The 14,572-nt window shown below is 51.1% G+C and overlaps 1 protein-coding gene across 1 annotated transcript; it reads right to left on the bottom strand.

Moving 5' to 3' along the window:
• Window positions 1-11,763: 11,763 nt before the first annotated feature.
• Window positions 11,764-13,679, bottom strand: LOC101760221 (putrescine hydroxycinnamoyltransferase 3). The gene has a single exon (XM_004957464.2). It carries the CDS (start codon window positions 13,428-13,430, stop codon window positions 12,126-12,128), a length of 1,305 nt encoding a protein of 434 aa, XP_004957521.1. The 5' UTR covers window positions 13,431-13,679; the 3' UTR covers window positions 11,764-12,125.
• Between the last annotated feature and the right edge of the window lie 893 nt (window positions 13,680-14,572).

Genomic DNA, 14,572 nt, shown 5'->3' with positions numbered 1-14,572 from the left:
CCCGCATGCATGCACACGTACCGATCAGCATATCTGTCTGTCGCCAGAACTTGCGCCGAGATGATGACGGCCCCGACACGTACGCTTGAGGCTAAAGCCAAAGCGTACGTCGCAGCGGCACACGACCGATCGATCGCCCAACGAACCGCCAGCTGGTTTGTGCTTCAATTCACTGCTCGACCAAAGTCGTCGTCGGCATCATTTGCTGGTGGTCGAGCGGGTGGGGCACGTAGTGCCACATGACGCCGCGTCGTGTATCGAGTGTATAGTATTTGCTCGTGTGTTAAGCTTTTAGTTTGAGACGTACTTTATCGGCAACCTCGAGTATAGCTGCTAGGTGATTAGTTTATCACGCTAGTTAATGGTGGCCGAGATGGTTCCCGTGGCTTCTAATGCGAGGATTGGTACGGGTGTAAATATACTTATCCAAAAATGGCCCAGCAGGGGCCAACAGATAAGCTAGTGTCGTTTCTGGTGAATCCTAGGCTCCGTTTTCTTCCACTGACTTATTTTTAGCACCCGTCACATCTAATGTTTAGATACTAATTAGGAGTATTAAACGTAGACTATTTACAAAACCCATTACATAAGTCGAGGCTAAACGGCGAGACGAATCTATTAAGCCTAATTAGTCCATGATTTGACAATGTGTTGCTACAGTAAACATTTGCTAATGATGGATTAATTAGGCTTAATAGATTCGCCTCGCCGTTTAGCCTCCACTTATGTAATGAGTTTTGTAAATAGTCTACGTTTAATACTTCTAATTAGTATCTAAACATTCGATATGACACGTGCTAAAAATAAGTCACCGGAAGAAAACGCCCCTCTAATCGAGGCTTTTCGAGCTGGCCCTAGCTTAACTTGTTGTTGTGTTGGCATCAGCAGCAAGTGACGACGGACAAGCTAGGAAGTTTACGCGAGCACAGTGTTCCTTATGTGAGAATCTGCATCAGCAATGTTTAAACTTAAATTATGCCTTATTGTCATGTGTTTTTTACTCTCTCTTCAATTTTTTACTTCATCAAAAGTCCTCACGATCTAGATCTAGGCCACAGTATCTGTTCATACATGCATCGTGCACACATAGGGAATCGAATGGCACATTAACAACAGTGCAAGCTGTGTGCATATACGTTAACACACATATTGACATAACGTACGACGCAACTTGTATAACACGAGGGAATATTATACATAACATAGATCAACTGCATGTGAGATGCATAAGGACCGTATTCAGGGAATGCACGAAAGCGCCCACACAGGTATGCATATGGCTATGGGCAGGAAATTTTGGTTCCACCCCACGCATGCGTAGCCATTTCTTATAGCTAGCTTAAGGATGTGGTGGTTAGATCTTGATCACCCCGCATAGAAGAAACTCACAATACATTTTTTTAGCTCTGCATATACATCACTCACGGTTGTTGGAACATCATATGTATGGTTTTGACAAGGAAACATAACTTTCTGCACGTTCAACGACGAGCTACTTTTTTTTTCCTGATTTCGTTCACATTTAGACAAACTACTCTCATATGTGCAAGTTGATAGGAAGAAGATAGTGGAAAAACATTGCTATCTGTAGCATTTTTTTAGGAAATTCAAAGGGATATATTAAGGGATATTCGTCTATAATCCCTTGATGCCTTTTGAAGCTTTGATAAACCAACCTAGCGGTTTACGACCTCTGGACTGGTGCTGATCGGTGAATGCGCATTTCCGTCTCCCTTTCTCTCTCTCTTTTAGCTCTGTTTGTTTGAGCTTTAGCTTTTCAAGCTTTCCAGAAAGCTAGCTTTTGACTTTTGCTTCCTAGAAGGGTGGCTTTCCGAAAGCTAGTTTTGGGAAAGCTAACACCATTTGGCAACCTAGCTTTTGGAATGGTGGGATGGAGTGTGTGTTCTAGGGTGTCCACATGTCAGGTTTTTCTTCAACCTTGGATGCAGGTCGGATTTGGCGATGGGTGAGATTTGGCGGGAAGGAGGGGTGCTGCGCTGGCAGGGGAGATTTGGAGTGGAGGAGCTCCCCTGCGGCGGCTTCCCGAACCTGCCGGATCTAGGCTCCTTGGCGGCGGGTGGAGGCGAGGCCGGGGGAGATGCCGGAGGGGACGGCGAGCGGCGCGGCGAGGGGGGCTGCTACTGCGGCAACTCGGAGGAGAGGCTAAGGCATTGTAGCAGGAGGCAGTAGCGGGGCGGGGTGGGTCGGCGACGAGGCAGGGCCGGGCGGGACGAGATGGAGAAGGGGTGGGTCGGTGGCGAGGCGGGCCAAGGTGGCGACGAGGTGGGGCAGAGGAAAGAAAAATGACCGGTTCGCAACATAAATGATGGTAGGTGGGTAATTTTCACGATCTTGATGTAGAAGCTGCAGAAAGATCGCATTTTACTGCTTTTGGACTTTCCATGTAATCATAGCTTCTGTGGGCTTTCGACTTTTGGAAAGCTCAGCCCAGAAGCTGCTCGTTTGTTTGAGCTTTCGGCTTCTTAGGGTGGAAAGCTGCTGGAAAGCCCAAACAAACATGGCCTTAGTGGTGTTTACACATGGCAACTTGCATTCCCTGGTAGAGAAGAGACCTTCTATCCAACATTTTTAGTCCCGGTTGTCTTTGGATCCGGAACTAAAGGGCCTTTAGTCCTAGGTCAAAAGGCCACCACCGACGGCCACCAACAGGGAAGCTTTAGTCCCGGTTTGTAATATCAACCGGGACTAAAGAGCCCTTTAGTCCCGGTTGTAACGACTAGTGGGACGAGGGAATCTGGCGGGACCTTTAATCTCGGTTGGTGTTAACAACCAGAACTAAACCCTTTTCACGCGCTTCCCTCTCTCTCCACTTGATCTTCTTCTCTCCTACTCTCCCTTTCTCCCTTATCTCTTCTCCTATCTCCAGGCGCAGGTTCCTTATCTTTTCCGCGGGCGGGTGCGGCGGCGCTGGCGATCCGCCAGCGCGGCGGGCAGGCGAGCTGGCGTGGCGGCGTGGGCAGGCCTTTGGCGGTGGGGCAGGCGAGGTTGGCGAGGACAGCCAGGCCTCCGGCGGCGGCGCGGCCAAGCTGATGCGGCCTGCGGGAGGTGGCCCATTTTTTTTAACATTTTTAGTCCCAGTTGGTACTAAAGGGGGTCTGATCCGGGACTAAAGAGGGGGATCTTTAGTCCCGAATAGTTAGTCCCGGTTGGTTTTTCGGGGACTATGAGGCTTACCAACCGGGACCAAAGGTGAGTTTTCCACCGATGATTATTGCCAGTTTGGCCAGATTTAGTTAATTCTTCGCGCAGTGTGATCTGCTGAACCTTCTGGTGATAACAGCCTACTCACCGCTAATGCTTGATCGTTATAATGAAAAGTGCTAACACGTTGGGTCCGAGCATAAGTGCATCTGCAAAGGCAAGTGAAAGTGCAGAACGTCATATGTTTCTCCCTCTTTCCCCGGGGAGATTGCGCTAGCTGGACACTACAAGCTGATCTATCTTTTACGCGCTAGCTGGACACTACAAGCTGATCTATCTTTTACGTACTTTGCTCTTTATATATATACTCCTAATCCATCCGTTCCAGTAGGCCGTTATACAATATGTCTATATACATAACAAAAATCATAAATTTAAAAAGATCAAAACGACCTATAATTTGGAACAAAGGGAGTACTTCCCCGACCCCATCACAGATCTATGTACATGTCAAATCATTTTTTAAACTTTGATGATATCTATAAAAGTGTGCCGCATCAAATAAGAATAGCATACTAAACGTTGGTTAGTTTAAAAGTAAACTAACATCAAATATTATGAGTTGGAGGGAGTATTACAAAAGTAGTTCTATTAGGAATGTAGTCAATATTTTGTTGTCAATGATCTATATAAAGTTTTCAGATGCTTTTGGTAAAAAAAAAATGAATTTTTCATTTATTGGATTGGCTTTTGTAGCGGGTGGCTCTTATCGTCTATATAACACACACAAAAAAAAGGCAGGGCGCCGCCTGGAAAGTTATTGATGATCTCAAAAGCAGCACCTGAGACACACTCCAGTACTCCAGAGAGTGGAGAAGCGCGATCCAATTGTCAACAGATGAATCCGGTCTGGTATGAATCCTTGACTGAAGTGGAGTGCGTACGTGATCCTCGATCTGGATTCTGATTCCTTTATTGTCCGGAGCTGGGTGTGAGACTTTTCTCGGCAGCTGCTGGGTCAATCTGTTTTCACTTGAACATGGCCAGTCTATCCGTTCATCTCACGCGACAGCTGCGTTTATGCGCGCGAAGACACCAATCCAGTGGTTATCAGTTAAACCACGCCCGTCTCCCGCGGCTGCGTCACTCTGAACTAACACGAGAGGATCTCTGAATAAAAAAGAAAATGTGCGCTTCCTTCTCCTCCCTGTCCAATCTCGCGGTAACTAGCGTCTACACGTGGCAAGCTTGGCCAGGCCAGGTTTCATGAATGGTTTAAGCAGTGTGCGTGGTCTCCTGAAGTTTCTGCTGATGATACATCTAATGGCCTAGTGTAGGCTCGACCGGTGTTGATTATAGCTGCTAACACGTTGGGTCCCGGCATAGGTGCCTCTGCTAGTGCGCCATATATGTTATCTTTCCACAAGTTGATGCTTTTCTTTTTGGGCTGGAAAGGCGAGCTGATCGTACATCTGATCATGGCCCTATCGAACTATAATTTGTGATTTTGTGATTGAATCACAATATAATCATTAGGACTAATAGTTTGTCAAGCATGTGACTTGTAGGTTTTCTAGATCCCAAGTATGCAAACCAACCTATGGCAAGGTCCAAATCATGGTATTCAAGCATCCAAGCAATGGTATTCAAGTGATCAAACCATAGTATGTAGGATTATTCTATGGTATTCAAGCATCCAAATGATGGTATCTTCGATGTGTAAGTGGTGGTATTCAACTTAGAAAATTCAGTACCATCGGAAGTTCCAATGGATCGTCGGAGCAATTGGTACAACTGGAAAATCAACTTGAGTTGCGGCAAGCACAGGATGATCCGACGGGTGGTTTTTTAGTTGTGTCGGAGCAATTTTTGGAGAAGGTAGAAAAAGACCTATAGCACCGGATGATCCGACGGTCAGGAGTTGGAGGCATCAGATGAAACATATTTACTTTGCGAAGTTCCACAGAGGTTTCGGGCGAAACTCCTTTAGCACCGGATGTTCCGACGGTGCACCGGATGAAGCGTCGGATGAAGTATCGGATGAATTTTGGATGTGTCAGTGAAGAACTTGGGCGTGAGGAGGCAACAGCTAGTTGCACCAGATGTTCCGATGCATGTCGAAACAGACCATCGGAATATCCGATGGTATACTTTAACTAGCCGTTGGAGCAACGACTCTTTGATACCTTGGACTATTTATACCCCCTCCACTCGCCCATTCAAAATTGCTGGATGAAGTTGAAGTCGAAGAGCAAGACACATCAACAACACATCCAAACCACCAAAAGTGCTTAAGTAATCTATAAAAGGCTTAACACAAGCTTAGGAGAGTGATTAGTGCTAGGATAGGCCTAGAGAAAGGAAGAGTGCAAGGTGTGCCTACCTTGTGATCGGTTCTAGAGTGAACCACAAGTTGTACAAGGTGTGCCGACGCTTAGGGGCCTTGGTGGCTCGCCGTCAAGTCTTCGACCTTCTGGCTTGGTGTGGAGCGGCGTTGACGACCGTGTGCGGGGGCGTGGAGACCCCTTTCCTTTGTGAAGAATCTCCTTAGTGGAGATGACATCAAGGTGACCGGGAAACTTGGCGTGACATTTAGTGGCTGAGCTTTTGTGGCAAGTCAAGAGGTGTTCCGGAAGAAACTTTGTGAGCGGGAAGCAAAACTCTTGTGTGAGTGTTTCAACAACGTGTTTCTAGTGGTAGCTTAGTGCCTACCAATACCACGGGATAAATTTTCGTGGCAAGAGTTTACTTCCCCTCATCCTCACATCTTACGTTTCCGCATCATACTTGCAACTTATGTACCTTTACTTTATTAGTGTAGTATCTTGATAAGATTGACTCTAGGTTGCAAAACTTGTTTTGGGCGAGGGTTTCACGCTAGAGCAATCTTAGGGGGTGTTTGGGAGCACTCCACTCCACGAAAAATTGCTCCACTTCACCAACTCCGAAAATTTCGCAGCCAAACGCGTCTAGCTCCAGCAACTCCGGCTCCAGGAAAAAGGTGGAGCAGGGGGGTAGATCCACGTTTTTTGTGGAGTACCTCAAGGGGTGCTCCAAAAACCCCCTTTACAGACCTCCTCGTGGAGTTGGTGGGTATTTACCCACCATTACCACTCGTTACACACGTACCGGTTCGATTCAGGAAAAAGAAAAAGCCCCGCCGCCTCCCTCATCTCATCCCGCCGTGCGCCGCACCGCCCGCCCGTTGTGCGCCCTGCGCCCGCCCGCCCGCCCGCCCGCCCGCCCCTGCGCCTGCTCGCCGCGCCGCCCCGCGCCCGCCTGCCCTGCATCGCCCGTGCCCGCTCGCCGTGCCGTGCCGCCCCGCGCCCGCCCGCCCTGCGCGCCGCGCCGCTCGCCCGCCACCCGCCGCGCCCGCCCGCCCGTCCCTGCGCCCCGCGCTGCCCGCCGCGCCCCGCTCCCCGCGCCACCCGCCCGCCGCCCCTGCGCCCCGGGAAAAGAAAGGAGAAGAAAAGGAGACTGACAAGTGGGACCCATTCACATGGGTATAATAGACCATTCACAACAAGTGCTAATGTTTTTGGAGCTGGAGCACTGCCATTAGCCAAATACGTGCAGCAGCTCCATATTTTTTTGGAGTTGGTGGAGTGGAGCTAGGAAAGTGTGGAGCTGGTGGAGTGGAGCTGATTTTTCTTGAGTGGAGTGCTCCCAAACAGACCCTTAGTTACACATCTTTATAGTATGATTTAGTTTATATTTTATGCAAAAGTAGTAAAAGTCATAGGTTAAATTCTAAGATTTTAAGCTGCCTAATTTACCCCCTCCCCTCTTAAACTACGAGCACCGATTCCTTACGCATCTTTTCGATCCATGTAGATTTCAGTAGTAGAGTAGATTTCAGTAGTAGAGTGTTAATGATAGCTTATAGGTTCATTTTGGTTGGTGGCTTATCCGGAAGCCTGAAACCGACTGCAAACTGAAGCCAGTCTCGATTGATTGAGCATTGTTCAGTGGGACTGCGGAGAGGAGGAGCAGCGTTCCTTCCAATGGACGACGACTCCGTGCTCCGTAATGAATGGATTGCGCATGTAATCCTCGTGAATCATCCTGATCCCCTGCGTACGTGATCGTCGCTGTCCGCAGGAGCTCTCCGGGTGCGAATTGTTCTCCTCTCTCTGATCTGCGGCTGTCTCCATCGATCTGCTCACATGCGCACACCTTCAAACAATGCGGTGGTGAATCGGTCGAATCCATGGGGTTTAATAACCTGGTAAGACGCGCGGTTACACGTTTAATTACCATTTCATCTGGCGGCTGGCGCGGCGTGTAAATCTTATCTTCTGTGCAGGCCCAGATCGTCGGTTAAAGTTGCCTCGTCTTTAGCTGGTAAGAGCACGCGCGCTTTCCCACTGAAATTCAGCTTGCGGAGTCCCTCGCCGACGAAAGCATGCGGTGCGGTGACGACGACGACTAGCGTAACAGTGCAGCAGGACGGCGACGCTGGAAGCTCCCGGCGAATCCTGCCCGTGACTGAGCAGAGCAGATCAAGTGACCAGCTGATGACACTGACTAGGCCTTGTTTAGTTGCCCTGAATTTGGGTGTCCAAAATTACTGTTGTAGCACTATAGCATACTGTATCATTTCGTTTGTATTTGTGAATTATTGTCCAAATATTGACTAATTAGGCTCAAAAGATTCGTCTCGCAAAGTACAACAAAACTGTGCAATTAGTTTTTAATTTCATCTACATTTAGTATTCCATGCATATACCGCAAGTTTGATGTGACGGGGAATCTTCTTTTTGCATAGTGTCAAAATTAGGAGTTTGGATGGAACTATTGTTTAGTTGGCCAAATTGGGAGGTGCCAAATTACTGTGCTGGCACTGTAGCACACTGTAGCGTTTTGTTTGTATTTGTGAATTATTGTCCAAACATTGACTAATTAGGCTCAAAAGATTCGTCTCGCAAAGTACAACAAAACTGTGCAATTAGTTTTTAATTTCATCTACATTTAGTACTCCATGCATGTACCGCAAGTTTGATGTGATGGGGAATCTTCTTTTTGCATAGTGCCAAAGTTGGAAGTTGGGGGTGAAGTAAATAAGGGCTGAGAGCTCTGGTTTTCAATATTTTATTTCCCCTCAGTGAAACTGCGGAACAACTCGGAGCTTCACTTCATTTGATGTGCTGCATCGAGTAAAGAAAACAGTATTCATCTTCTAACCTCAAAAGTGCAGCCACGAGCTTTTATCTGAAATTCAAGCAGTACCCTGCTACAGAAATTCAAGCGTTGGTTGATGCATGCATATTGGGACGCGTAGCACCGTAGCAGGAGTAAATGGCCGTAGGCACGTAGGTAGGTCGGCCCCTTACTTGCTGTCCTCATTGTGGAAGTCAACAGCAGAGATACGCATGGCATGGTGGCAAGATTCATCGTGTGACCTCTGGTCTCGAATTGCAGATCCTGCAGCTCGGTCTAGTTCTAGACCAGCATACGACCGAGTCGGTAGCAGTTGCTTTCTATGACGGGCGCCTCCGTTCACAGACACCAAACCAAGCTAGTACTATAATCTACATTTCCTTTTTCAATTCCAGTACAAGTTCCAGAAGATAGAAACAAGTCCTAGGTAGTGTTTGTTTTTGAAACCATGTGGGTTGGGTTGTAGCCGATCCATCTCTTGTTTGATTGGAGGGATGGGTTGGATCCAGTTTTTTGTTTGGTTGAGCTGGTTGAGGGGGTTGGAATGGATGTCTATTTAACACCGTTAGTTGTGGATCCCAGCCTCTCTCTTTTTCCCCTCCCTTCCATCTTCCTCCTCCTCTCCTCCCCGCAAGCTAGCCTCCTTCCCCACCGAGCCCCTGCACCGGCGGTCCTCCTCCCCGCCGCCAACAGTCCGCCTCCCTGCGCCGCCTCATCCCCGTCCCCGCGCCGGCCACCTCATCCCCGCCGCCGAGGTCCTTCTCCCCCACCAAGTTAGCCCGGCCGGCGGCGGCAGGCTCGAGCTCGCCTGGTGCACCTCCTCGTCGGCGTTGGCGTCGGGCGGGCGGAGGGCGGCGCCGGCATTGGGAGGGCAGAGGGCGGCGCCAGCGGAAGGCGGGCGGAGGGCGAGCAAAGGGCGGCGCCAGTGGAGGGCGGGCGGAGGGTGGCGGCGGCGGATGGTGGGCGGAGGGTCGCGGCAGAGGGCGGGCGGAGGGCGGCGGCGGCATCGGGAGGGGGGGGCAGAGGGCGGCGCCAGTGGAGGGGGGCGGCGGCGGCGGCGGGCAGGCGGACGTGGGGAGGACGAGCGCGAGAAGAAACGGACGCAGACGCCGTTCAAGTGGGTCGGGGTGATTCCTTCTTTTTTTAAGGATCGGATGAACCCAGATCTACGAGGAATATTCCTCAACTAGGTTGGACCCAACCCCCACCCTTTCCAACCAAACATGGGTCGAAGTGGGTCGGCTTGATCCAGAACCAAACACACGACTAGCCTCTACATAGGGTTTAGTGCATGCAATCTGGTTTGTCATTTCACCAGCTGTTGGTTGGGAATAAAATAACAAGCAAATAGTGGGCTTCATGATACAAATAAGGCTCCATTTGGGAGGACTTCTCCCAAAACGGCTTCACCGGTGAATCTGAAGCTAAGATAAGCCCTACCAAACAGAGTCTAAGTCAAGCTCACAAATAAGTGACTTTAGATTTTTTCTAAAAGAACAAATAAGTGACGCTTCAGATATCGAATGGACAGCGGGAGTGTTTGGAATTGGTGTGATCTACCATTGGTGTGATCTACCTTGTGCGGGTCGTGTGTTTAGATCTGTGTCTGGGCCTGCTGAGGAATAACGACGAGCCTCATTACTTGAAAATTAAAATAAGGAGCCGCGTCAGGCCCGGCCTGGCCCCGGCCTACCCCAAAAACTTAGGCCGTGTTTAGTTTGGCGAATTTGGGGGTGCTAAATTACTGTTACAGCACTGTAGCACACTGTAGCGTTTCGTTTGTATTTGTGAATTATTGTCCAAATATTGACTAATTAGGCTCAAAAGATTCGTCTCGCAAAGTACAACAAAACTGTACAATTAGTTTTTAATTTCATCTACATTTAGTACTCCATGCATGTACCGCAAGTTTGATGTGATGGGGAATCTTCTTTTTGCATAGTGTCAAAGTTGGGAGTTGGGAGTAACTAAACATGGCCTTAGCCGAGTTGGCGAACATGACACAATGTCCCGGGCCAAAAGGCCGAAAGAAGTCAAGAAGTTTTGCTGCACCCACAACACCACACACGTACATGACGACGACACGCCTAAGCCGCGGCCGGTTTGCATGCACCGCAGACAGCCGCAGGACCCGCATCCGCAGCCCCCCCAGGCCCCAGGAGGAAAGAACAAGTAACCGAGTCGCAGGCCGGCCCTGACGCCCGGTCAACACACGTCCAAGGCACGCGCCCGTGTCCCTGACGCCAGAGACCAAGACGGACGTCAGAGGCATCCAGCGATAGATACCAGCCGATCGCAGCTGCGGCGTTGCGCGACGCGGCCAAGGAACGGGCCGGAATTGCGGTCCCCTGGGACGGGGACTGGTGGCTGGTGGGTGGGGGACGTACGGCGACGCGAGGATCTGCCGGTCAAGCGGCTGGCACTTGGCAGCCGCCTCATAATTGCGTGTCGCTAACCTGTGCGCCCTCACCTAGTGAATAGACTTGGGCGCGGAGGACGTGCCGCTGCCACACACGTACGCAACGCACCAGAGGCAGGGTGGAGGCCGCGCGCGGCAGCCGGTGTCGTTGCGTGCCGCACCGCGACGCTGCTGGGATGACGATGGTTGGTGGTGCCCCCCGGAGACTGGAGGAGACGCGCTGGCAGCTATATATGACTTCTGTTGGTGCCGGGTCCTGGCGTTGGACGTGGCCACTTGGATGGTGGCTATTCGTTCCCCACCATGGCCCTTGGACGTGGCCACTTCGATTGCGCCCCGGTGATGAGCCTGCATGCGTCCACCTACTATACCCTACGGTTTGGATGAACCTTAACCAGACTGCTAGCTAATTTAACCTGTAACTTGCATTGCAAATCGGTAACGGAAGTGTGTTCGGTTGTGCTTCTTCGGTGGGGTGGCTGCAGCTGCAGCTATACAACCTAGCTGTTCGTCTGCAGGTCGAGAGCAGCTGCAGGACTAACCACACTTGTTTCGGTAGTTTAATCCCAACAATTCAGTAGTTTGCTACACTCAAGCATTGGCGTCATTTTTTTGTGTTATTTTTCAATTTTCCGTCATTTTTTAAGTTGCCGGAGGCCTGTAGCTAGCTGCATCATTGCATGGGTGGTTGGAGCTGCTGGTGTCTGGCTGCAGCTGCTGTAGTGGCTAGCACAACCACAGCCATCTCTACCCAATCGGAGCCAAAGTATATGGCGGAGCGAATCTGCTAATAATGTAACGTCGAGGTGGTTCACTTCACACATTGCATGCATAAAAAATGGCTTGAGAACTTGAGATTGCGCTGAAACAAATGCCGATAGATTAAGCACATCGCAAGCTCCCGTCATTTGTCAGTAGTCGTTGGTTTTCTGTATGAAACATCGTCAGTCATTGGTTTGCCATTTTTCTTTTCGAGAAATTTGGCACGGTCGATGATTAAAAAAATGACGATTAACGCCATGTTTTATTAAGAACCATCAATATTATTAATTTCCATTAGCATCATTAATTAAATCACCACCAATTTACATCTCCAAAACTCGATGAAACAAACAAGATGCCCCCTGATCCGACCGATCGAGATGCAAGTGAAGCGCCTCAAAAAAAAAAACCTCGACCACGACTACTAGCTCCATCCTCTTCACGTACGCACGGTGCAACCAGCGACGCCTTAGCGTGCGCCGCAACCAAACCAATGCAAATAATCGTCGACCCCCGCAGACTTGACTTCCACCAACCGCATGCAGCGCTGGAACTTACTAACCACTAACGTTTTTTTTTCTCTTGACCAATTTGTCGCATGCATGCATGCTGCAATCCCCTCCTACTCCATGGCGTAGCAGCACTCCTTGAACGCCTCGAGGTTGTGCTGGAAGACGGGGACGAAGGCGTCGACGCTGCCGTCGCCGATGTAGGACGGCACGAGGAACAGCATCCCCTCCGTGGGGAAGTAGGACGGCATGAAGTAGGTCGGGCTCCCCGTCCCGAAGTCCAGCTCGTAGAACGGGAACGTCAGCCAGCTGTCCACCTCCACGTCCGGGCACAGCACGTCCTTGCACACGGCGCTCGGCGTCAGGCCTTCCCTCTCGACGGCGCCGGAGCTCGCGAAGTCGATGAACGACCGGAAGTAGGCGCCGTCCACGCGGGCCACCTCGTCGTGGATCACCTGCGCCGCGTGCTTCAGCGGCCGGCCCAGGAGGTCCGCCACCGTCGCCGTCGGGAACGCCCACAGGACCAGGTTGCCGAAGTACTCGGCGGGGAGGCCCAGCCGGTGGCGCCCATCCACGGACAGCCGGATCTGCGAGGTCTCGTCGGGGTTCAGGCCGCGGGCGCGCGTCATGGTGCGCCACAGGTGGGCGAGGATGGTCTCGAACCGGCTGAACGGGCGGCCGCGGCCCTCCGACGCCCTGCCCCGGAGCGACGCGATGAAGTCCTTGGTGAAGTGCGCCTTGTGGATGACGATGTTCTCGGCGCCCTCGCCGTGGCCGTGGTCCGGCTCGCCGCCGGCGGGGCGGTACTCCCTGCGGCGGTGGTCGTGCTCGACGCGCGGCGAGGCGCGGGGCTTGAAGAGCCCCGCCTGGTGGTACACGGGGGACGGGCCCGTGGGGAGGCCCCTGGTGGCGCGGCCCCACGCGACGAGGAAGTTGCTGGTGGCGTGGCCGTCGGCGGCGACGTGGTTGGAGGTGAAGCCGACGGCGAGGGAGCCGCAGCGGAACCGGGTGAGCTGGAGGAGCACCACCTCCTGGAGCTCCTCGCCCTCCAGGTCCGGGTGCAGGCGCAGGAGCTCCGGGGTGGGCTTGGCGGGCGCCATGTCCACGAGGTCGGCGTCCACGGTCGCCTCCACGAAGCGCGCGCCGCGGTCGTTGAGGAGCACCGCGGGGGTGCCGTCGGGGGCCGAGCCCAGCTGCCCCGCGAAGGCGCGGTACTCGGACAGCACCGTGGCGAGGCCCTTCTCGATCGCCGCCGTCGACGGTGCCGGCGGCGGGAAGGCGTAGATGATGGCCATCTGCATCTTGTACGTCACCCGGTCGAAGACGGACAGTGGGATGTACTCGCCCCCCGCCGGCGGGGCCGCGCCGGCATTGTAGGCGGGCCTCACGAGCTTGGAGCTCAGCACCTTCACCTCCATTGCTGCCGACGATCGAGCTGCTTGCCTGCTAGCTCTGGCTAGCTGGTGCGATCGTTCTTTCGCGGACAGATTAAGCTTTGGCCGTTTGGCGCAAGCAAATGCTCGTTCGCAACAAGAGAGAGCAACTGAGCAAGGGCTTTGCTGTACGACGACGTACGCGGCTTCCCTTTGCTCGAAACCTCGTGCTGCTCGCTCGAGTCCTTGTTGCTTGCTTGGTGCCTTTGGGCTGTACGACTTGCTCGACTCGTGCCGTGCGGTTTTTATAGGAGACTAGGAGAGGGCCCAAGCCCGGGAAAAGGGTTGGTGGGAGAGACGGCTCCCTCTGCAGTTGTATTTTATTTCGAAAAAGCTTTGAACTGGCCGCCCCTCGTTAATTAGCTAGCTGCTGTGTTTGACTGCTGAACGTGCTGAATATAACACGTACTAGTTTAGCTATCAAGTCCTGGAGTGACTGCTAGTAACTAGACTATGAGACCAAGCGCGAGCCTTGCTCCTCTCTGCCTGCAATGATGTACTCCTTATTATTGCATGAATCCTCCGTCTCATGAAAATGCAATTCTAGTTTTTTCAATAAGTTTATTGGTCATTTATTGGTCACATGCAGTAAGTTTTAACATGCGAATCAAACTTGATCACTTAATTAGGCAAATAGTTAGATCTAATTCATAGGATTGCATTTTTTATAGAATTATTTTTCAAATGTTAGAATTGCATTTTTGATGGGACGGAAGAAATACTATATTTTGTCGCTAATACAGGTCGAGCAAGTCGTACGATATCCTCATGAGATGGCTGCCCCTGATCATCAGTCTACTTTAGGCCATGTTTAGTTCACTCCAAAATCCCAACTTTGGCACTATGCAAAAAGAAGATTCCCCATCACATCAAACTTGCGGTACATGCATGGAGTACTGAATGTAGACGAAATTAAAAACTAATTGTATAGTTTTGTTGTATTTTGCGAGACGAATCTTTTAAGCCTAATTAGTCAATATTTGGACAATAATTCATAAATACAAACGAAACGCTACAGTGAGGCCTCAATAGTCATGACTCATGAGTACTTGTACTGCGTTCAGTGTAAGCTGCAGGGCCAGCAAGGGCATGAGCACTTTCCAGTTGTTTGCCGAATGTACTAACCA

This window comes from Setaria italica, chromosome II, assembly GCF_000263155.2.
Source record: "Setaria italica strain Yugu1 chromosome II, Setaria_italica_v2.0, whole genome shotgun sequence".
Taxonomy (NCBI): Eukaryota; Viridiplantae; Streptophyta; class Magnoliopsida; order Poales; family Poaceae; genus Setaria; species Setaria italica.
This window is presented reverse-complemented; position numbering and strand designations above follow the sequence as displayed.

What these genes read in the sequence shown, in the direction of transcription:
- LOC101760221 (XM_004957464.2), bottom strand. Translation starts at nt 13,430, where the DNA reads ATGGAGGTGAAGGTGCTGAGCTCCAAGCTCGTGAGGCCCGCCTACAAT.